Here is a 22,204-nt window from a genome sequence, read left to right as displayed (position 1 = left end):
GTTGCTGGTCTTGGAGCATCGTCTTTGACGAGGATGAGGTTAAACTAACCAGGCACATCATCCAAGCGCTGTGATGTGCTAGGGCGTATGGATTGTATTGACCCAGAGTCACTGTATCTTTGATATCCTTCTCCTCTGTGGTGCCCTTCTCACCAGCCGTTCTGTCTCTTGCCCGTGAGGAAGGCAGAGCCAGTGAGCCCGTGAGGCAGGTGGGAAACCGGTACCCAGAGGGGTAAGCCACTTGCTCAAGGCAGTCAGCATTGGTACCACCAAAGTGCTCTTACGTGCTTTTGCCTGTTTGGCTCATACAGCCCAAGTCTGCTGGCCCAGAGGGACATTGTGACTCAGCCCTGCCTTCTGCCATCCGTCCCTCTTGTGCAGGGGAGCTGGCAGGCCTGCGGCAGCAGGTAACAGCCACCGAAGAGAAGGCAGCCTTGGACAAGGAGCTGATGACCCAGAAGCTAGTGCAAGCAGAGCGGGAGGCACAGGCCTCTCTGCGGGAGCAGCGGGCAGCCCATGAGGAGGATCTCCAGAGACTGCAGCGTGAGAAGGTTCGGTCCTGGGGAGGAGTGGGCAGGGCTCTGAGTCTCCCTGTCTGTGTTCGCCTCTGTCTTGCCCTGCCTCAGTTTCCATGCCTGTGAAACAGATGCCTGCCGTAGAGGCTGTGAGAAGGACGTAGAGCTGGGGATAGCTGAGAAGGGGTGGGGGGAGGGGGCGGGGGTTGTCCTTACCAGATACGTAGAGCTCCAGGCCCCAGACCAGGTCCAAACCTGATGGAGACCCACAGTCATTGGAGCAGGGCCAGTGTAGCCTACAGCCAAAAGCAGGGCGTGGTGGCGCACACCTTTAATCCTAGCACCCAGAAAGCAGAGGCAGGCAGATCTCAGAGTTCGAGACCAGCCTGGTCTATGTAGTTCCAGAATAGCCAGGGCTACGTGACAAGAGGCCTTGTTTCAGAACAAGCAAGTGTACAGTAGAAAGCTGTGTGTTTCTACTTCATCTGAGGTTCAGGACTGACAGGGCAGGGCGTGCGGGGAAGCCACTTGCACACTTGAGTCTGCTTGTATTTCCTGAGTTTGTGTCTGATCTTGGTCTCACTCCACTGATGCTCTGTAAGGTTTTTGTGCCTTCATTTAGATAGATTGCTGTGGGTTAGCGTAGCCACCAGTGCTTAGTACATTTCCTGGCAGTTCCTGTTCCTTGAGAATCCCCTACACGGAGCGATCCCTAGAACAGGGGCTTCTAGAAACAGACTGGGCAGGGCGGCCTCCAACAGCTCCATGGTCCCCATGCAGGACTCATAGAGTGGAGAGAAAGATGCCCCCCTTGTCCCTACCTCCACGGATTTGGGTGGAAATTACCACATATGGCCAGTAGGTGGCAGGGCAGCGCCTGAAGGAGGGCCTCACCCACCACTGGGGACAGGCAATGCCCTCACCCTGAGAAAGCTGTCCTTGCCATGGCTGGATCATGTTCCCAGAGAGCCATGTGCTGTGGACCCTGGCCCTGCCTTTCCTGGCCTTGTCAGTGCCCACTGTATTCTCTTCAGCTTCTCTGACAGTCTGGGTCCCGGAGGGTTTGGCATCCAGCCCTGTTTCCCTCTACACAATCCTCTAGCTGTCTGAACAGAGCTGGAGAGACGGCCCAGCAGCTAAGAGCACTGACTGCTCTTCCAGAGGACCTGGTTTCGGTTTCCAGCATCCACACGATGGCTCACAACCATCCGTAACTTCACTTGCAGGGAATCCAATGCCATCTTCTTTTTTTTTTTTTTTTAAGATTTATTTATTTATTATATGTAAGTACACTGTAGCTGTCTTCAGACACTCCAGAAGAGGGCATCAGATCTTGTTACAGATGGTTGTGAGCCACCATGTGGTTGCTGGGATTTGAACTCCAGACCTTTGGAAGAGCAGTCGGGTGCTCTTACCCACTGAGCCATCTCACCAGCCCCCAATGCCATCTTCTAACTGCTAGAGGCATCAGGCATGTGCACGGTGCATGGACATACTTGCAGACAAATACTCACACACATAAATAAACCTAAAAGTTTAAAAAGTAACATCCAGGTTGTCTATCACCTGGGCTTGGGGGTCTCCATAGCCCCCTTAGCCCTCAATGCCACAGCTCACCTGGTCAGACCTGTGCCTGTGGCTTTGGCCTACTGTCACCGCTGGCCTAGTCCTCCCCGTCCCTGGGGCTGCTGACTGTCCTCCCCAGGGGCATTCACTCCTGTCCTCAGCTCAGGCCGCTGGAGTTTCCTGTTGTCCTTACAGACCTGAGGTAACCTCAGCCCAGCTTCCAGAGCCCTGTCCTGCGGTGACCTGGTCATCCTCCACGGCTTTTAGCTCTGGGGTGTTTGGGCCTTCTTCTGACCCGACGTTTGCAAGGGACCTTGTGGGCCCCTGCAAGTGTGTCACACAGCCCTGCTCTGGCCCTCAGGAGGCTGCATGGCGGGAGCTTCAGGCAGAGCGGGCCCAGCTGCAGGGCCAGCTGCAGCAGGAGCGAGAGGAGCTGCTGGCACGGATGGAGGCTGAGAAGGAGGAGCTGAGTGAAGAGATCGCCGCGCTGCAGCAGGAGCGGGATGAGGGCCTGCTGCTGGCGGAGAGTGAGAAGCAGCAGGTCCGTGAGCCGGGGAGGGGAGCAGGGAGTAGGGGGACGGCTCTGGGGCTCTCCCGCCTCTGCCCAGCACACCCCTACCCAGCAGCTAGGGGTGCAGGAAGCAGCCAGTTTCTTCCCAGGCCTCAGCTCTCACTGCAGGGCAGGAGGGTTGGAGGCTTAGCACAGTGATAGTGACAGGTGACACAAGGCACAGGTCTCAAGGTCTCCTGTCTCTGCTTGCCCCAGGCTGGATGCCTCTGCGCTGTGCCCACAGGCACTTGCTGATCCTTCCAAATTGTTAATTTTTGGTTTTCTGTAAGGTAATGGAGCAGGACAGTCTGATTAGCTCCTGCTTTGTCGCCCTGGGCGAATCACATTCTCCCTGAGCTACAGCTTCCTCATCTGTGACTGAGACTCATGAAAGTCTTCGCCCCGGGGAGGTTGAAGCATTAGTTAGATCTGTAGATCTTGTCCACACCCAGGCTCTACTGCTGTTCCTTAGTGGAGGACTACAGTGAGCAGGCGCCTCTGCCCTTCGTGCTCCCGCGGTGGGCCAGTGTTGCCAGCCAGCACCAGCGGAAGGCTAGGAGAACGGCCCAGGCACACACTGAGGGCTGTCGTCCTTGCCTCTGCCTAGGCCTTGTCCCTGAAGGAGTCCGAGAAGACGGCGCTGTCGGAGAAGTTGATGGGAACACGGCACAGTCTGGCTGCCATCTCTCTGGAGATGGAACGGCAGAAGCGAGATGCCCAGAGCCGGCAGGAACAGGACCGGGTAGGTAGGCAACCCAGCTGGGCCTGTGACCAAGGGGAAACCAGCATGGCTTGAAGGGTCTTGTTAGACTGGAGGGCCTGGAGATGCTTCCAGGTTGTGTGGAAGGTCCAGCCCTTCCTTCAGGACTCAACTGAAGGAGGTGGCCACCAGCTCCACCCTGGTGAGACCGCTAGTATAGAGAGGTGAGCTTCAAGGAAGGTACCGAGGTATGGTAGGCCCCTGGGAAGGGTAGTCCTGGGGTAGGACAGTGCAGCGGGGTAGGTATTAGGGGCCACGTCAGGACAAATCGTGAGAATCTTGGTCACTTCAGAACACACTGAATGCCCTGACATCTGAACTTCGAGACCTCCGGGCCCAGCTTGAGGAAGCCACTGCTGCCCATGCCCAGACGGTGAAAGAACTGGAGGAGCAGACGGGGAGCCTGAGCCGGCAACGGGAGGCCTGTGTGCGGGAGGTGAGCTGGCGCTGCTGTCTGGCATCACTAAGGGCTGCTGTGTGTGTGCTGGGGCTGGTCCTGGGAGTCCTCCTGCCTGCATGAGGACAGACAATGACTACCTCAAAGAGGGGGCAGTAAACAGTCATTAGGCACCTGATGTTTGCAAGGGGGCTTGGAGGACTCATGTCAGGTTCAGGCACTGCTGAGCCCTGCATACCTCGTCCCATACCATAACTGAGGTCAGCCACTCACCATAGATCAATGGGGCAATGTTGGGACCACGGAATCCCTTAGCCAGGGAGGGAGGTGGCCTACTGGTCCGTCTCTGCCATGGCCCTAACTTGAGGGGCCCTGACCTGATTCTGGACCCATAGGCAGAAGAGCTGAGGACTCAGCTGCGTGTGTTGGAGGACACCCGCGATGGGCTGCGGCGGGAGCTGCTGGAGGCTCAGCGCAAGGGTCGGGACAGTCAGGACAGCTCCGAGGCCCATCGCCAGGAGGCTAGTGAGCTGCGGCGCAGCCTGAGTGAGGGTGCCAAGGAGCGGGAGGCCCTGCGGCGGTCCAATGAGGAGCTGAGGTCTGCAGTGAAGAAGGCGGAGAGCGAGCGCATCAGGTGAGAGCGGCAGAGGACTGTCCACTTCCCGTGTCCCACTCTCTAACTCAGTGGCCCTCAGCCTTCCTAAAGCTGTGACCCTTTAATACACTCCTCATGGTGTGGCGACCCAACCATAAAGTCATTTACACTGCTACCTTATAACTGTAGCCTTGCTACTGCTGTGAATTGTAATGTTGGTATCTGATAGGCAGATGGCATCCGATACACGACTTCTCCCTCATCCCGCAAAGGGTTTGCGACCCACAGGTAGAAAGAGAACCACTGCTCTAACTGAACCTTGGCCCAGACCTCACTTCACCCATGGTTAGGGAGCCATGTAGATGGTTCTGCCTACCACAGAGAGTGGGCAGGTGACAACAGAGAGAGATTGGGTCACACTCAGGCCTCCCCTGTGTCGGTCACCCTGGAAACTGAGCCCCCTCCTTAAGTCACTCTCTCTTCCTCCCAAGGCTGTCCCCCAGCCTGCTATGTCAGTGCAAGGATAGCCATGTGGGCAAGTGCTTAGGCTACCTCGGGGCAGGACGGGGCCAGACCAACTCAGCCCCAGGGCAAGCCTGGAGCTGGAACTACTGTCCCAGAACACCCTCTGCCTTGCAGCCTGAAGCTTGCCAATGAGGACAAGGAGCAGAAGCTGGCCCTCCTGGAAGAGGCTCGCTTGTCTGTAGCCAAGGAGGCTGGAGAGCTGCGGGCCTCGCTGCAGGAGGTGGAGCGATCTCGGCTGGAGGCTCGACGTGAGCTGCAGGAGCTTAGACGACAGGTGCGTCCCTGACTTCTGCCCTTCCGCAGGCTCTGGCCAGCAGCACCCCAGTTCTACTGTGTGTAAAAGCAAGGTCTTTCACCTGCCCTTGGCCTTCATGCATATGTGATTGATGTTTTCTGGGGAGACACAGTACCCTGCCCCCACATATACCAGATCACCCCAGAAGGGAACACACAGCAGACCAAAGTAGTGGCTGCACCAGAAGTCCAACTTGATGAGCCAGTGAGTTTTTACTGGGGTTACTGCAGGCTTTGAGGGGTCCTCTACCTGTGAACCTCTGCAGCACCTCTGTGCCCTGGGTCACATTCAGACTTAAGTGTCCCTAGAGGGAGGCCTAGCATCTTGTCCAGTTTTAAAGAAACCTGACCTTAGTAAAGGAGACTCTGGGAGCTGTGGTTCCCAGCTGTAGTCACTCGACTCAATCTCTTGGAGCTGTTGCCCCCCCACCCCTACCCCGCACCCACTGAGTGACCCGAACTCTTCGAGTTCACCATGGCAGGCTCCCGTGGGTGTGGGCGGGGAGTTAAGGTGACGCCTGCGTCCTAGGTCAGTCCATCCCGGAGCCTGCTGGCCGGGACTGGGCAGACTTGCAGGGCCTCCCTGCCTGCTCTGGTTCACAGATGAAGACGCTGGACAGTGACAATGGCAGGCTGGGCCGGGAGCTGGCAGACCTGCAGGGCCGCTTGGCCTTGGGTGAGCGGACAGAGAAGGAGAGCCGGCGAGAGGCCCTGGGCCTGCGGCAGAGGTTGCTGAAAGGCGAGAGCAGCCTGGAGGCCCTAAAGCAGGAGGTAACTGGGCAGGAGGGTGGGCTGGCCAGAGGAGGGTGGGCTGGCCAGAGGAGAGTGGGTTGGCCAGAGGAGGGTGGGCTGGCCAGAGGAAGGTGGGCTGGCCAGAGGAGGGTGGGCCACTGCGGGCCTGACTTCCCTCCAGAGCAGTGTGCTGAGCCCACCACCCCTGAGACCCTCTCAGTTGTGTTAGTACTAACAACTGAACGAACTGTAGACCCAATGTGTGCAGATCCCCAAAAGGTGGTAGGAGACTCTGAAGAGCCTTGCTTGATTCTCCCACAGCCTCCCCACGAGGTATGTAATGTGAGCCTCATTTTACCAGGATAACCAGACAGGCTCAGAAAGGTCACGGCCTCTGCCCAATGTCACACAGCCACCAGGTCTCCTGGTGGTCACTCGCTCTCTCTGCTTCTGCATACTCCTCTATCAATTGGAGATTTGGTGAGAGGAAGGTGCTGTTCACTAGAGGGGCTTTCCTGGGGAACCGAGGACTGACAGGTGGCTCCTCACCAGAGGACAGCTGTAATGTCTCAAGTCTGTAATGGATGGCCCTTCCCCGTGCCTGTCTCCTCAGTAGTGAATAGGCCATAATTCTTAGGCCTGGCTCCTTTGTCATTCGTGAAAAGATCGTGGGCTCTTTTGGAAAGTACTGCCTGGCACTCTGGATGTTACCATCATTATTAACTGCACATTAGATGTAAACAGCAGGGACAGATAAATTCTAATTACCCCTCCATAAGGAATGGTCTCTCCTCTCCTCCCCGAGTGGAGAGCACTAAGATACTGGTGGTTTGGCTGGTGGCGGTCTTGTGACTCCCAGCTTTATCCCCACCCCAGCTCCAGAGTTGCCAGAGGAAGCTGCAGGAGCAAGAGGCAGAGTTCCGGGCGCGCGAGCGAAGCCTGTTGGGCTCCCTGGAGGAGGCGCGTGGCACCGAGAAGAAGCTTCTGGACTCTGCTCGCAGCCTGGAGCTAAGGCTGGAGGCAGTGCGGGCAGAGACCTCGGAGCTGGGGCTGCGGCTGAGCGCGGCCGAGGGCCGGGCGCAGGGCCTGGAGGTCGAGCTTGCCCGCGTGGAGGCACAGCGGCGGGTGGCCGAGGCCCAACTAGGCGGCCTGCGCTCTGCCCTGCGCCGGGGCCTGGGCCTAGGCCGAGTGTCCAGCTCCCCGGCCCGGGAGGCGCCTGCTGGAGGTAAGTCTGTGAGTCTACCCAGGGTGCAGTGGACCGCTCTCCGAGGCCATGCCCCCTCACTGACGGGACTCCTATGTAGGCTTTTAGGGAGGGCTTCTTACTGTTCCTTTGCCCTTTCTGAATCTTTGAGCCTCATCTTTATGTGTTTGTGTGAGCGCCTGTGTATATGTGTGTACATGAGCATGCCTGGTGCTGGAAGAGCCCAGAAGAGGGCATTAGAGCCCCTGGAACTGGAGTTACCAAAGAGTTGTGAGCTGCCACGTGGGCACTAGGAATCAAACCTAGGTCTTCAGTAAGAGTGGGTGGTGTGGCGGGTCAGTGGAGGCCCACACCAGATCTCTGAGTTTAAGGACAGCCAGGGCTACACAGTCAGAAACCCTGCCTTGAAAACCAACAACAAAGCCGGGCAGTGGTGGCACACGCCTTTAATCCCAGCACTCAGGAGGCAGAGGCAGGCAGATTTCTGGGTTCAAGGCCAGCCTGGTCTACAGAGTGAGTTCCAGGACAGCCAGGGCTATACAGAGAAACCCTGTCTCGACACCACCCCCCCCCAATAAAAAAAGAAAAAAGAAAACCAACAACGACAACAACAACAAAGGCAGCCAGTGCTCTCAACTTATCTCTCCAGACTGGAACCCCACCTTCCTAATGGATCTCCAGCCTAGCATTTTGGCTCTGCACCCCACACCAGGCCGGGGGTCCCCAAATCACCCTCTTTTGAGGCACAGCCAGCCCTGACCTTCTCCCAGAGGTGCATTGAACCATTCACACATTCAGTCCTCACCAAGCACCTAGTGTGTGCACAACACACTACTGGGATAGCACAGGAGACAGGTTGGCAGACGGGTCTCTGAGGAGGCTTGAGTCTAGATGTAGAAAGAGCACATGAAGGAGATAGAGAATGCTGGCTACAGCAGCCACTGGGAAAGAGCTTGCGGTTCCTCAGAACATTGAAATAGAGCCGTTAGTGACAGGAGACCCGACATCCCCACTGCTCGATGTAGAGCTAGAAAGAACCGCAAACAGGAGTGTGGTAGACACACCCACAGCAGAGTCTAGCACAGACGGTTCCCAGTAGCCAATGGCAGTCTTAGCCCAAACAGCCGTCAGTATGAACACATAGCAAGAATCCAGCCTGGGGAGTAGTATTCAGCCATTAAAAGGAATACGTTCTTACACATGCTACAATGCAGATCAGCCCTGAAACACTGCGCTCGGTGAGTAAGGCCGTCAGAGGAGGGTAGGCATGAGTCCCTCACGGAAGAGTCCATAGAAAGAGCAAGTGGACCAACGTTACCAAGAGCAGGAAGGAGGCAGCGAGAGCTGCTGCTTCAACCCTGGTTTCTGTCTGGTTCTCTTGGTTGGCCAGGCCTGCTCTGTCAAGGCACTGTGGTCCTCAGTACCATGAGAGTACAGACATCCCAGATCCAGGGATGCTCGTGGCCTCGTGACATTGGGTGGGTTCAGTGTCCACGTTGTTTTGTCTCAGTTTTTGAAGCAGGGTCTCAGTCTAGGCTGTCCTGGAACTCACTAAGCTGGCCTTGTAACCAGCGAGTCTTCCTGCCTCAGCTTCCCAAGTACTAGGAATACAGGCATTTGCCACCATGCCTGGCTGTCTTGAAGTATTGTCGTATGTATTTGAGCATCTGGTAGATTCCTTAGGGACAGTGGGCTAGTGGTCACACAGTTGGCAGCTTGACATGCAGAACCCTCTGTTTGACCGTCTCAAAGGCCAGAAGCTGAGGGCTAAGGGCCACAGCCCCTCTGACGGTGCTGGTGGGATGTGTACATGGTAACACAGCTCTAGTACTCACATGGCTTCTGGGTCTCCCCTTTTTATAAGGACAGCAGTAGTGGGGCTGGGGGTTCACAATCCTGCGTGACCGTGTTGTAACGACTCATCAGCACCTCCTGTGAAGTCACGGTGACCACAGGAAATCTGGGGACAAGCAAGAGCAAGTGAGGAAAGACGTATGAAGGACAGGCACGGTGGCGTGGATATACTCCATCCCAGGTCACACCTAACGGGTCACAGTGGGCAGACACAGCTCCGTTGCCATGGCGTCTACCCGATTCATTCAGGGCCTGGGCTCGATCCCAGCACTGCATAAAATTGGACATGACGAAGCATGCCTATGATCTTCACTCTCAGAAAACTGAGACAGGAGGATTGTAAGTCCGGTCCAGCCTGTGCTACATAATGAGACCCACACCCATCTAGAAAAGGGAGAGGGGCTTGTGGATCTCAACGGCAGGGTGCTTACATAGCACACTCAAGGCCCTGGGCTCAGGCATAACACCCACAGAGCAGAGAGCAAACAAAGATCGAAGCAACACATTTCAAATAATAATATCAGTTTTGTCAGAAGCAAAAAGGCAAAATGAAGATGCAAGGGAGGCAGAGCTGTTTGTCGTGCAGACCAGTGTCCTGTGCACCTCTGGGGGGCAGGGGAGGGAGCGCAGCGTCCTGCCCAGCTCTGGTGCGCTCCCATGGCCGCAGTTCCAGGGGTCTGACTCCTTAACCCCAGTTCCAGGGGTCTGACTCCTTCTTCAGGCTCCACAGGCACAGCACACGTTTGGCACACACATACATACAGGCAAAACGCCCATATACATACGATACAAATAAGCGGGGTTTGATGGTGCGTGTCTTTAATCCCAGCAATGGGGAGGCAGAGGTAAGCAGATCTCGGGAGTTGGAAGCCAGTGTGGTCTGCATAGTGAGTTCTGGGACAGCCAGGGCTGCAAAACAGAGAGATCCTATCAGACAGACAGAGAGAGAGAGAGAGAGAGAGAGAGAGAGAGAGAGAGAGAGAGAATAAAAAGAACTACTTTATTTAAAAAAATAAGGAAATTGGGCTTGAGTGGGGTGGTGGTGCACACCTTTAATCCCAGCACTAAGGGCAAAGGTATTCAGACTCTGAGTTTGAGCCCAACCTGGTTTACAGAGCAAGTTCCAGGATAGCCAGGTCTACACAGAGAAACCCTGCCTGGGGAAGAAAAGGGGTGGGGGATGGGCAGGCTTAGGCAGGAAGAGAACCCAGCTCACTTTGTGTTGGGAAAGCTCCCAGTGGGTACCATCTTATAGGTGGCACCTTGAGCGCCTGTACCCACCACCCAGTGCCTCCTGTGTCCCTAACTATATATTCCCTTCCAGGGAGTGGGGACGGTCTCGGCAGCCCCAGTCCTTTGGAATACAGCCCTCGGTCCCAGCCCCCATCTCCAGGGCTCGTTGCCTCCCCGGCACCTGCAGACCTGGACCCAGAAGCTGTGCGTGACGTCCTCCGAGACTTTCTGCAAGAGCTGCGGAGCGCCCAGCGGGAGCGGGTGAGGCTAGTGAAGATGGCCGGGTGGGGAGACCAGGGCCTCGGCAAAGAGGAGCCGTGTTGGTCCGAGCAGAGGCCCTCCCCTTGCCTCTCTGTTGGGGATGCAGGATGAACTTAAGGTCCAGGCTGGCACCCTGAGCCAGCAGCTGGCCGAGATGGAGGCGGAGAGAGACCATGCAGCCTCAAGGGCCAAGCAGCTGCAGAAGGCGGTCGCGGAGAGCGAGGAAGGTGAGTCCGCATCCCTCTCCTACACCCCTAGCAGCTGAGGTGGGAGGCTGGGGGATTGGTGTCCTGTCCCTATGACCTGACTCAGGGCTGAGACCTTCCCTGGGCAGCCCCAATGGGCCCAAACCTACAGACCCTCTATGGTCCAGGAAGAGCTTGGAGAGGGTGGGGTACAGATTGGGCCTTCCTGGCTTGCCTGATGGGACTGGGTGGTGGCCACAGCCTGGCGCAGTGCAGACAGGCGGCTGAGCGGGGCCCAGGCAGAGCTGGCACTGCAGGAAGAGAGTGTGCGGCGTAGCAAGCGGGAGTGCAGGGCCACACTGGACCAGATGGCCGTGCTGGAGAGGAGCCTTCAGGCGACTGAGAGCGAGCTCCGGGCCAGCCAGGTAGGCAGGAGTGGAGGGCCCGTGGGAGCTGGCCCTGGGGTTCTCTGTGGTCCTCTGCCGGAGACACAGCCTGTGGCTCTTTCCATGGGGCAGATCTAGTCCTGTGTTGACTGTTCATGTGCTTCGGGGAGAAGGGCTTAGGCCCGAGTCAGACAGAGGTTCAGATCAGCCTGCTCTCCAGCTGTCACCCCTGGGTCGGGGTCACCTGTAATTGCCACACAGAGGCAGTACTCATAAGCTTTGGGCCAGGGCCTGGATCTCTGAATGTCTGCACAAATGGTGGCGCATTGTTTGATGTGTAGGTTTCTGCACGTCTGTGTCTGGGGCAGGAAGCCCAGGCCTTGTGTGATGTCAGTCCAGCCTCTCACAGCTGAAGCCCCCTGCCCTCTCTCCAGCTGCCCCCACCCCCGCCTCTGGCTCGGACCAAGCTGGAACTGGATTGTTGTGTCTGCAGCTTCAGCTCTGGCTTTGGGCCCAGCAGCCCCTGGGGCCTGGGAGGAGGCCAGGAACAAAGCTGGGTGGGATCCAGAATGGGGGCCCCTCTTCCCCACAGGCCAGCCAGGGCAGGGAGGGCCGTAGAGAAGCACAAAGCAGGGACCAGTGAGTCTCTGGGGTACGTGTGTGGATTGAATGGTCCCAAGTTCTTCCTGCCCTGTGTCCAGTCTGATGCTCCCCGCACTGCATCCTGAGCAGGGGGGTCGGATCATCCATGAAAACTCAGAGTGAGTGGGCCCTGCTCTTCCGCAGTGGCTGCCAGGTTCAGCTCAGGTTTCAGATGTGTTTCCAGCCATGTCTGGAAAGCCCTTTTGTAGAGCAGGGAAGGGTCCAGCGACTGCATTCTGCAACTCCCTCCCCAGGGAGTTTATGAGGCCCCAGGTAGTGTCACCTCTGGACCAGACCCCCACCCCACCCCAGTACAGACATACTGTAGTCACATGACATCTTAGCCTCTGCTTAAAGAAAACAGCTCTGGGACCCTTGTATCTGCTTAGCCTGTGACAAATGGGGAAACTGAGGCCCCAGCAATGTCAGGCTGGTCTCAGGTCACACAGTCCTTGAGGCTAACCCTGCTTTGTCCCAGTGGTGCAGAGGAGTGTGGGGAGGCATGGGGAGGCATCGGGCTGAGCCTTGCTACCTACAGGAGAAAGTCAGCAAGATGAGGGCCAGCGAGGCGAAGCTGGAGAGCGACAAGCGGCGGCTGAAGGAGGTGCTGGATGCCTCTGAGAGCCGCTCCATCAAACTGGAGCTGCAGCGGCGCGCTCTTGAGGGAGAGCTGCAGCGCAGCCGCCTCGGCCTGGGGGACCGCGAGGCCCATGCGCAGGCCCTCCAGGATCGGGTGGACTCCCTGCAGAGACAGGTAGGCCCTCTCCCTCCAAGTCACACCTACATGGCCCCTGCCTGGCCTGTCCAGGCACTGTGCAGCCCCCTCCCAAGTCCGAGAGGACGGCTTTTCACCGTCAGCTTTCAGAGGCAGACAGGTGGAATTTCAGAGGGGTGATGTCCTTGCCTGTCACACAGCCAGGCTGACAGGGTTCTGGACAGGGTGATCAACCCATAGTGGGGTGAGGCCAGGCTGCAGTAGGCTGAACCAGTGGGGGTCTGGATGAGGCACAGAAAGAGCTGAGGAGCTGGGTTCACACTCTTGTGGACATCACAGTGGGAAGGGAGCCCTCGACCGACCTTCCTCTGCCTTCCCCACAGGTGGCAGACAGTGAGGTGAAGGCAGGGACCTTACAGCTAACAGTGGAGCGGCTCAGTGGGGCACTGGCCAAGGTGGAGGAGAGCGAGGGGAGCCTGCGGAGCAAGGTGCAGAGCTTGACGGATGCCCTGGCCCAGAGCAGCGCTAGCCTCAGCAGCACTCAGGACAAGAATCTGCACCTACAGAAGGCCTTGAGTACCTGTGAACATGACCGCCAAGTGCTGCAGGTTGGGGGGCCTCTGTGGTCCGGCACCTCTGTCTCTCCTTTCTTCCAGTGAGGGGCCAGTGAAAGAGGCAGCCAGTGAGAGCAGGTGTGAAGGGGTCTGAGAGTTGGCCAAGGCTGTCAGTCAGGAATTCTGGTCTGGAGGTAGGAATGAGCCAAAGGAATTAGCCAGTCATGAAGCTTGGGGAGGATGCTGCCCGATGAGAGAAGAAACCGGCTAGCAGGGATGTCAGTGGCTGTCACCTTCACACAGGTCAGGGAACGTGACTGGCAGCAGGCTAGACCAGTTCGGTGCTCTGCCCTCCAGATGGGTAGACCGTGAACCTACAGAGAACTATACATCAGAGGAAAGCCTTTTCTCAGGCAGGCAGTCTGGCTTGGTACCATCAGCCCTGTCTCCTAGGAACGGCTGGATGCAGCCAGACAGGCCTTGTCTGAAGCGCGAAGGCAAAGCAGCTCCCTGGGCGAACAGGTGCAGACTTTGAGGGGCGAGCTGGCCAACCTGGAGCTGCAGCGGGGCGATGCTGAAGGCCAGCTGCAGCAGCTGCAGCAGGTGAGGCCTGGAGGGTCTCTAACTCTAGGGGTGCCCTGTGTGGCCCTTGGCATAGGGTGGGGAACCCATTTCAACTTCACCCCAAACTTGACCTATGAAGAAACCGTGACTCGTCTGACTCACTCCCATATATATCCCTCCGAGAACCACACGGCCTTGCAGTTGCCTACTATATGAGTGGGCACCGTGGGCCAGCACCTTTGGCCCATGTTGAGATAGTCACCCTTAGGTGCGGTGGGGTGAAGGCCTGCCTACTTTTGCTGCAGGCGCTGCGACAGCGACAGGAAGGGGAGGCCATGGCTCTGCACTCCGTCCAGAAGCTGCAGGAGGAGCGGCGCTTATTGCAGGAGCGCCTGGGCAGTCTGCAGCGAGCCCTGGCCCAGCTGGAAATGGAGAAACGTGAGCTGGAGCGCTCAGCCCTACAGCTCGACAAGGACCGTGTGGCCCTCAGGAAGACACTGGACAAGGTGCCTGCTCCACTGGGAAATCCTGAGGTTTCCCGGGTCTCCTGTTGTCAGATTATCTACAGAGCTCCTGTGAGCCAGCCCTGAGAACCCTGTCTACTCTATATTCCTACCTAGGTGGAGCGGGAGAAGCTTCGAAGCCATGAGGACACCTTGCGCTTGAATGCAGAGAAGGGCCGCCTGGACCGCACACTCACAGGAGCTGAGCTGGACCTGGCCGAGGCCCAACAGCAGATCCAGCATTTGGAGGTCAGCCCTGCCCCTCCCCCAGCCTGGCCCCCAGTGCCATTCCCATGCAGAGCACAAGAAGTCCTGAGGGTGGGGGTGGCCCGTGGCATGAGCTTCACTGGAGACCCTGACCCAGGATTGGAAAGTGCGATGTCCGAGCAGCGAGATAAGGGATAAGAGATAAGAGACTGTGCAGCTGCTGTGCACACTGGGTCTGAACCCTGATTGTAGTCCCTGTCTGTAGGCACAGGTGGAGGTAGCCCTGGACGGGAACCATAATCCAGTCCAGCCGGAGGCAGGTGAGCAGCAACTGGAGCTGCAACAGGAAGTTGAGCGCCTGCGCAGTGCCCAGGTACAGACGGAGCGCACACTGGAGGCACAGGAGCGGGCCCACCGCCAGCGGGTGTCAGGACTCGAGGAACAGGTATAGTGGTCTCCCCTGAGAGAAGGCGGTCCAGGGTAGAAGTGTAGGGCTGGAGGGGAGGGCTTGTCATGACCTCTACAACTTGAAAAGGGCCAAGCAGATGGATGCTGGTACCAGCCCGGCCTCAGTATCTCGGGGCCAAGGGCTTACTCTCTGGCTCCAGCCATCAGGCCATCTCTATCCATGGCATGCTTCCCTTAGCAGCCTCGGGCTCTCTGAGTAACCTAGGATCCCAGGGCAAAGTGGCTTCTTTCCCAGGAATGTTAGTAAGAGCCCGAGGAGATGACACTTACTGGCCAGTGACGTCACTTCTGGCTGGCCTAGTGCAGAGTGTGGCTGCTTGGATTGGCACAGCTTGGTCACAGACACTGCTGCAAGAGCCTGGCCCAGCCAGATCTCCCTTGCCTCTCTCTGGTCCTCCTTAGGTCAGGGTCCCCTTCTCATAGTGCGAGGACTCCTAGACAGCTTGGTAACGGCAGGGCTGGGAGCGGACACGAGGTTCTTGCTCTGTGGAACAGTGCTAGGCAGAGGTGCTTCACATGGCCCGGCCTCTGAAGGGATAAGGATGCCAAAGCATAGACCCTAACTGCCGCGAGGGGCAAATGAGAAACAGAGACCTTCCTCAGGCGGCGGGTGGCATGGGCCCCATTCTCTCAGCCCCCATTCTCTGAAGGCCGCTGGGGCCTGGCCTGCTGGCCCTTCTCCTCTCCAGGTATCCACACTGAAGGCACAACTGCACCAGGAGCTTCGCAGGAGCTCGGCATCGGTCTCCCTACCCTCTGGCACCCCTGAGAAATGAGACCCTTCTAGCTGGAGTCCTGAGCAGGTCCCCTGGGCAGGAGAGACACCCTTTGTAGCATAGCCTGCCCAGGGCCTGGTTATCAGAGTGCTGTGTGAGGGAGCTGGGGTGGCAGAGATGATGGCTCTGGTGACGCCCACAGTGGCTTCTCAGGGTTGCTACAACCCGTACTACCCCGGGCCTCTCCTGGAAGAGCCTCTTGATGGCCCAAGACTCTCCTGCGTGAGCCAGCCAGGTGTCGGGGAGAGCACTTGTTTCCGCCAGCAGCAGAACAGGGCTTCCCAGAAAGGCTACCTGTGCCAGGGCAGCGCCCAGCGTCTCTCCTTGGCATCCCGTCAGAAGCCCCCTCGTGAGCTTAGAGCCCTTGGATTTTTATACTTTTTTATAATGTTGACTGGAGAGCGTTTGTGCTTTTTGTAACATGACCTGTTTTCTAGATTTGGCTGTCCACTCAAATGCTTCCTCTATCTGGGGTTGCTTGGGAGGGTGGGGGTGGAGGCTTCAGTTAGCTGAGCTCAGCAGCCTCACAGGGCATGAGGAACCTCTTTCTCCATCTGGCTTCGAGCAGAGGGTGCTGCGACTGCCCCATGAGCTTGGATGCCCCTCTGGAGAGTGCCAGGGCTAAGAGACAGCTTGGCCTAAGGCACCAGGACAGGGCTGGCTATGCACCATCTCGCCCTGGCTCTGTTGAGTGATGCTGGCCAGAAGCGCTCCATGTGGCAGTCTGTGCTCCTGTGTTGTGGTGTGACAACACTGAGGCTCACAGAGCACCTGACCCCCACTGCTGTGAGCCCCTGGGGACAGGGATTTTACCCATTATATAGATCTGTCAGGAGGGACCCCAGAGCAGCACTGGAAACACTGCAGTGATCGCTGCTGCTCACAGGAAGAACCAAAAGCACTTGTGTGTTTCTACATGCATGTGAAGAGTTGCATCTTGGGAAGGAGTGTCAGGCCCCTTCCTCTAGGTCATAGATGAAGGTAGGGTGGTGTGGGACACAGAAGTGGAGCCACCTGACACTCTTCTAAGGAGCTGGGTAGCCTTGTATTGGGGGCCAGCAATATTGGTGGCAGTCAGGCTGTCCCTGGACACAAAAGTGATTGTGGGTCTTTTGTAAAAACTTTTATTATTTTGTATAAAACAGAGGTGGTCCATGCCTGGGGACGTAGGAAATCCAAGCAGACCAGCTGGGTAAGGGACACAGCCTACCTGAGGAGACTGAGGACTGCCCCCAGGCACTGAGAAGGCACAGTGAGAACCCCAGGCCCCACAAAGAGGCCTTGGATGAACCCCACTAAGGGGTGGAGACTGGACAGTCAGGAGCCCCCACTTAGGGATGGGGAGGGGCCCAAGGCCGCTGTGACCACACTCCCCAGGATAGCAGCCCACTGATGTCCGGGATGAGAGGGGGGGGCAGGATGGGAAGAAAGCACCAGGTCAGGCAGGGCCTGAGGTGGATCCGAGCTGGGTCCAGGGCTCGAATCTCACACCAGCTCCACCTTAGCAGCCCCCACAGCTCCTGGCACAGGAGGCGGCCACAGACTGGCACAGGCCACTGACGGCCATCACGCCACACTTGGAGAACTTGTCTCTGCACAGGTCAGCTGTGGAAGGAGGGGAAGTTAGGGCAGGAACCCACTGCCCCGTAAGAATGAGGATGGAGGGGAGGAGCCTGTGCCAGCCTGCACATGGGTCTGGGCACATATTCCATGCCAGACAGTAGAGGGAGAAGATGGCCAGGTAACTGGGTGGAGGATGCTGCCAGGACAAGGGGTAGAGGCTTTCCTACCTCGGAGAAGTTCCTCGTGGGCACAGACAGTGCGGACACATATTTCCCTGTTGACCACATACACTCGGCGGAGGCTGGGGGATGAAGCAGGGGTGCTCTCAGCCACACCCTTACCGACTGCCACTGGGAGAGGCCCAGGCCCAGACCCTCCCTCAGAGTTAAGCTCCACCTGAGGGCTCAGCACCTGCCCTGGTCCACCCTTCCCTGGCTCAGAGCTGCCCCTCATAGCCCTCACCTGTAGAAGCAGACCTCGTTGAGACACTGTTTGCAAGGCTTGTGGATGGAGTAGAGGCGGGTGCACGGGTACTGTTCTTCTCGGCAATCTGGGGACGGGTGGGTCAGACTGGAGGCTCACGCGTGAGATCTGGGTCCCCACACACCCTCAGGCCCTGCCTAGATACCCACACAAATCCAGCACCCGGTGGGTGGCATAGGACCGCCCAGCTTTGTACCTCATGCAGAGTCACAGTCCCAACTGGAACACCAGCTGATAGCTACTCCACTTGGCCACTGGAATATCACACGAGCTCACAGGCTGCTTACACCCCGCCATGTAACCAACTCAGGGCCGTGACACCAAGACAGTGCTGGCCCCTCCCTAAGCTCTGGCCAGATGCTAGTGAGGACGCAGGCCATTCAGGCTTTCTCCAGCTTACCAAGAGGCCCAGGCTCCGTGGGCTCAGTCTCCAGGTCCCCTGCAGCTGCCAGTTCTGGTGTGGGTGTGGGGAGATAGGCAGGGGTTACCGGGAGGGGGTCTCTTCAGGCCACTCCTCTCAGGACCGGCCCAGATCCTCGATCTGAGGCACAAGAGGAGCTGGGCCCGGGGAGACAGCGTTACCTGGGGTGGGGGCTGGGATGACTTCCTGCGCCACTTGCTGCTGGGACTGGAACTGCTCTTCAGGGGTTCGAGGACTCACTTCTGTAGCAGGGAGGGTGGGACAAGGCTTCTGCTCACGTTCCCTGCAAGGTCCCCACAGGTCCCCACCAGGTGGCCGGCCCCACCCATCCTACCCCAGGCTTTTACCTTGGTAGTCATAGTAGTCTGCGTTGTCTGGAAGTGAAATAGAGACAGAATGGGTGGGGTCAGGCTAGCCCATGGGATCAGGCTGGCCCACGGCCCCAGGAGAGTAGGGGGACCTGCCCCCGGGATCCTACCCCCCTACCAAAATGGGTGCCTGGCTGACCCATGTGCATGGGATGGGTGGCAGGTAGGTGACATGGCAGCATTGGGGACACTGAAGGGATCATCTCTTACCAATCTGGTCGCTATAGTGGTTGTACTGGACATGGTCAGGGAATGGGGGAAGAGGATCCAGGTCATATTGGCCCTGAGCCAGCAGGCCTGCCGAGGGGAGAAGTCACATGTAGCCCCCCCACACACACACACTGGAAGGACAAAGAGTAAGTAGTGGTTCTAGCCCCACCCTGACAGGCTCACGGAGTCCCAGCCCGAGTCCCAGGTCAGTTCCCTGTCCTTGCCAGCTCCTCGGCCCTGGGTGCCCTCCCGGCTGCTCCCTTCCTCCCTCCCTCCCTCCCTCTCTCCCTCCCTCCCTTTTATTCTTTTTTTCTTTCTTTCATTTTTTTAATAATTTATTTGTACTTTATGTACATTGGTGTTTTGACTGTGTGTGTCTGTATAAGGGTGCCAGATCCCTTGGAACAGAAGTTACAGATGGTTGTGAGCTGTCATGTGGTTGCTGGGAATTGAACTCGGGTCCTCTGGAAGAGCAGCCAGTGCTCTTAACCTCTGAGCCATCTCTCCAGCTTCTTGCTGTGTATTTCTATCATAGCATTCAACACGATATGAAATTTACCAGGTCTGTTTGTCTGATATTTGTCTTGTCCCTAGCCCGGCCACATGATGGGCGCCTGGTGTGTCTGCCTAATTCACAGCTGCATCTCCAGTACTTGGCTCACAGTAGGAAGTCAGCACAGATGTGTTCAGTGAGGGGCTCCCAGGTCCAGCAGAGCCATTACAGTCCCCACTGATATCTCCTTATGTGATGGATAAGACCCCTCAAAGGCCAAGACTGTACAGCATGGTGGGGCCCTACGGGTCTAGCACCCCGTGCCTGGACTCCCCACCTTGAGGCTCCTCCACTGTGTGGTGCAGGCCTGAAGCAGGACTGGAAAGGAACTGGGCTCCAGAAATAAGATAAAGACTCATATGCGAGTGCCACCCATCCCATCCCCACCCGCTTACCAGGCATGAAGAACAAGAAGAGGCAGGCGACTCTCATGGCCATGGAGTGAGGAGGCAGTGGTGGCGTTAAGGACAGCTAGAGAGAGGGAAGGAGAGCGAGCTAGCTGCACGCCAGCCCAGCTGGCCCAGGAGGACAGAACACATTTCTCTCCCTGTCTGAGACTATGCGAGGGGCACTGAGAGCCAGGCATCTGGAGGCCAGGGAGGGACATCTGCAGCCGTCCTCGTGTGAGGCGAGGAGGCTATAAAGTAAGTTCCATATATATATGAGACTGGGTCTTGCCTGAAGGTGGTGGCACACACATTTAGTCCCCGCAGAGGCAGGCAGATCTCTGAATTGAGACCAGCTGGGTCTGGCCCACAGAACAAACGAGTTCCAGAACAGCCAGGGTTAAACAACAAACCAAAAGAACAAAACCTCGTAACAAGTGGCCTGGCCATGACTCTGTCCTGCTGACTGAGGCGACCTCTCTATGAGCCACTTGCCCCACCCTGGCTCACTCCTGCCTACCTCTGGCCCATCACCTCCCTGCGGTTCTGATGTACTACGTGAATTCCAATGACCTCCGGCACATCCTCAGGGTACCAGCCCTGCCCAGCCCACACCACAGTCAGCCACCAGCTCACTCCGCAGCATCTGCCAGGCCTGCCACCTGCTCCCAATTAGCCCCTGGGCCCTGAGCATTGCGCTCAGCAGGAACGCAGGAAACCACATGCATACAGGCCCCAGGAGCCCCAGAGCAGCCAGGGCTGGGCAGGACTCCCAGCTCCACCAAGATTCCTGCCAGGGCCAGGCCTCCCAAGACCTGGCTGTCTTCACTACAGACACGAGCACGCAAGCACGAGACAGGCCTGTTTGGTCTGCAGGAAGCATGGAGAAAGATCTGGAGGAGGTGGGGGCGGCTCCGGCTCCCAGCATGCTAGCCAGGAGAGGCAAAGTCACCCTGGGCCAGGGGTCTCGAACCTTTGACATGACACTGGATAGCAAGAATGCGGTTTTGGTGACTGGTCACAACTTGCACAGGATATGTCCGGGATGAGCGCAGCCTTCAGTGCTGGTTGGCTACAGAGGTGGCTGTACCCTGCCCTAGTCAGTGGATGGTGATTTCCAGATGCTGCCCACGGGCATAGCCATCCAGAGAGAGGACTTCCTACCCAGCCATGGGAACGTCTTCTATACAGCTTGAACCCCAGTTCTGCTGTAGATCCCCCTGGGAATCTAGGGAGAGCAGGGGAAAGGCAGAAGCAGAGTAGGCTAACCTCAGATTCCCTAAGGTTCCCTGCGATTCCTGGATACCTTGCCCATTTCAGACATCTCCCTCACACATCCTCTCTCTGGTGGAGGCTTGAGGGCCTTGTCATCTTAAACCTTTTCCCATAGGGACCACTGTTCCAAATCCCCACTCTTTGAACTCTGGGCAGCCTCGTGGTGGTGGTGGTGGTGGGGGTCACCAGCTCCATCCAGACCGGAGGTTGACAACAGTGACCGATTGGCTGCCAAAGTGTGTCTGAGCCTCCCACACTCGCACCCGGCCCAGGCTTACAAGGCAGGGAATGAGGCTCATTGGCTAACCCCTAACCCCCCGCATGAAGAAGAGAATAATGAATCGCTCCCAGGGGACCCAGACAAACTCGAAAACTTGAGTTTGGGAGGCCTTAAGGAGGCCAGGAGCAATCGGGATGGCTGACCCACCCCCACCTCTGGCCCTTTCCACAACTTCGGCCTTATCCCAAGCCCCTTGCCTCCTCTGTGGTTCTAGAGGAGGACCGGGAGCCCCCTCCCTGGCTTAGACCGAGGGGGGCCCACAAGATGCTGCACAGCTCTGCTGTACAGCTGGGAACAATCAGCCGGCGGAAACTTGCTCAGGCGCTCACTGGCTCTCCATCTCCGGTCTGTCTTTGTCTCCGCGACCGACCCCTACCCCGCCCTCTACATCCCAAACGCCGGGGGTGGGGAAGAGCAAAACAAACAAACAAAAAAACTGTCCTGTCCTCCAGCACCCCCATTCCTAGTGACCCCTAAGTCCCAGCTCCCTGCCGGTCCTATCATGCATCCCGCAACTTGCCAGATGCCCCCTCAGCATCCGCTCCATATCCTGGGGCTAGGGGTCCCCGAAGTCTCCCCAGCTCCTGGATCCGAGCTCGGAGCATGGTGCTCAGATACCCCTAGACGTGCCCGACCCGCGCCTACCTGTTGGGGCCTCTGCGCTGTGCTCTAGAGCGGCCGAGAGTGCCGCCCGCCCGCAGCCAGAGCCCCCCTATGGCCCCCAAGGCCCACGCCCGCCCCTAGCCCGGAGACGCTGGGTCCTAGAGAACGCCGCCGCCACGACGCACCCTCGAGGCTCCAGCCCCTCCCCAACGCCGCTGGGTCTGGGCCTGGGCTTGGTACTAATAGAACCAGCCTACGGGTCACCCTTCTTTCACAGAGGGATCCCAGCCTCTCCACCCAGAGCCCGGTCACGGGGCTGGAAATGAAACCTTGCTTGCTGTCTCCCATCTCTCTTCCTTCTTCCCTTTCTCTCCTTCCTTCCTTTCCTCCTGGCACAACAGATGAGGCAGATAGAGGAGATCAAGTTAAGTAAAACCCAAGTCCAATGTCAACAATCCCTCAACACTCTGATTTGACCCTGGGAGTTAACCTCAATCCAGGAACTGCCATTCCTTCTTAGCCTCCCCCTGTCCTCAGTGTCCCATCCCAGACCCTAATTCTTATCCTGGGGGGGGG

General features: G+C 57.7%; 2 protein-coding genes across 6 annotated transcripts in view; one reads left to right on the top strand and one right to left on the bottom strand.

Annotated features, from left to right (window-relative positions):
* Crocc (ciliary rootlet coiled-coil, rootletin) overlaps window positions 1-15,924 on the top strand; it is a 43,663-nt gene extending 27,739 nt beyond the window's left edge. For all 4 annotated transcript variants that reach the window (XM_029539685.1, XM_029539684.1, XM_021199819.2 and 1 more), the window contains 18 exons: window positions 382-551; window positions 2,443-2,622; window positions 3,239-3,373; window positions 3,684-3,827; window positions 4,184-4,422; window positions 5,023-5,182; window positions 5,806-5,973; window positions 6,811-7,159; window positions 10,317-10,486; window positions 10,593-10,713; window positions 10,933-11,096; window positions 12,238-12,453; window positions 12,798-13,022; window positions 13,422-13,571; window positions 13,838-14,038; window positions 14,153-14,284; window positions 14,508-14,687; window positions 15,400-15,924. In XM_029539685.1, coding sequence (XP_029395545.1) covers window positions 382-551; window positions 2,443-2,622; window positions 3,239-3,373; window positions 3,684-3,827; window positions 4,184-4,422; window positions 5,023-5,182; window positions 5,806-5,973; window positions 6,811-7,159; window positions 10,317-10,486; window positions 10,593-10,713; window positions 10,933-11,096; window positions 12,238-12,453; window positions 12,798-13,022; window positions 13,422-13,571; window positions 13,838-14,038; window positions 14,153-14,284; window positions 14,508-14,687; window positions 15,400-15,486 — 3,191 coding nt within the window. In that variant the 3' untranslated portion in view covers window positions 15,487-15,924. The remainder of the gene's footprint in view (window positions 1-381; window positions 552-2,442; window positions 2,623-3,238; window positions 3,374-3,683; window positions 3,828-4,183; window positions 4,423-5,022; window positions 5,183-5,805; window positions 5,974-6,810; window positions 7,160-10,316; window positions 10,487-10,592; window positions 10,714-10,932; window positions 11,097-12,237; window positions 12,454-12,797; window positions 13,023-13,421; window positions 13,572-13,837; window positions 14,039-14,152; window positions 14,285-14,507; window positions 14,688-15,399) is intronic.
* A 670-nt stretch (window positions 15,925-16,594) lies between these two features.
* Mfap2 (microfibril associated protein 2) lies at window positions 16,595-21,734 on the bottom strand. 2 transcript variants are annotated; one of them, XM_021199821.2, is made up of 9 exons: window positions 21,671-21,734; window positions 19,480-19,555; window positions 18,532-18,618; window positions 18,301-18,327; window positions 18,115-18,195; window positions 17,933-17,986; window positions 17,512-17,599; window positions 17,277-17,350; window positions 16,595-17,091 (listed from the first exon to the last, which is right to left on the bottom strand). In XM_021199821.2, the coding sequence occupies exons 2-9, from the start codon at window positions 19,520-19,522 to the stop codon at window positions 16,988-16,990; spliced, it is 558 nt and encodes a 185-aa protein (XP_021055480.1). In that variant the 5' UTR covers window positions 19,523-19,555; window positions 21,671-21,734; the 3' UTR covers window positions 16,595-16,987. The 2 variants fall into 2 exon arrangements, with proteins under 2 accessions (XP_021055480.1, XP_029395546.1); XM_029539686.1 differs by lacking the exons at window positions 19,480-19,555; window positions 21,671-21,734 and having other exon boundaries at window positions 18,115-18,223; window positions 18,532-18,597.
* Window positions 21,735-22,204: the final 470 nt, after the last annotated feature.

This window comes from Mus pahari, chromosome 6 (genome assembly GCF_900095145.1).
Source record: "Mus pahari chromosome 6, PAHARI_EIJ_v1.1, whole genome shotgun sequence".
NCBI lineage: Eukaryota > Metazoa > Chordata > Mammalia > Rodentia > Muridae > Mus > Mus pahari.
The sequence above is the reverse complement of the archived record's forward strand: the minus strand, read 5'-3'. Positions and strand labels throughout refer to the sequence as shown.

What these genes read in the sequence shown, in the direction of transcription:
- Mfap2 (XM_021199821.2), bottom strand. Translation starts at nt 19,522, where the DNA reads ATGGCCATGAGAGTCGCCTGCCTCTTCTTGTTCTTCATGCCTG. An exon ending in AGACTACTATGACTACCAAG is followed by an intron (nt 18,196 to 18,300) that starts GTAAAAGCCTGG and finishes TCCCTGCTACAG; the next exon opens with AAGTGAGTCCTCGAACCCCT. An exon ending in CCACGAGGAACTTCTCCGAG is followed by an intron (nt 17,092 to 17,276) that starts GTAGGAAAGCCT and finishes CTCCTTCCACAG; the next exon opens with CTGACCTGTGCAGAGACAAG.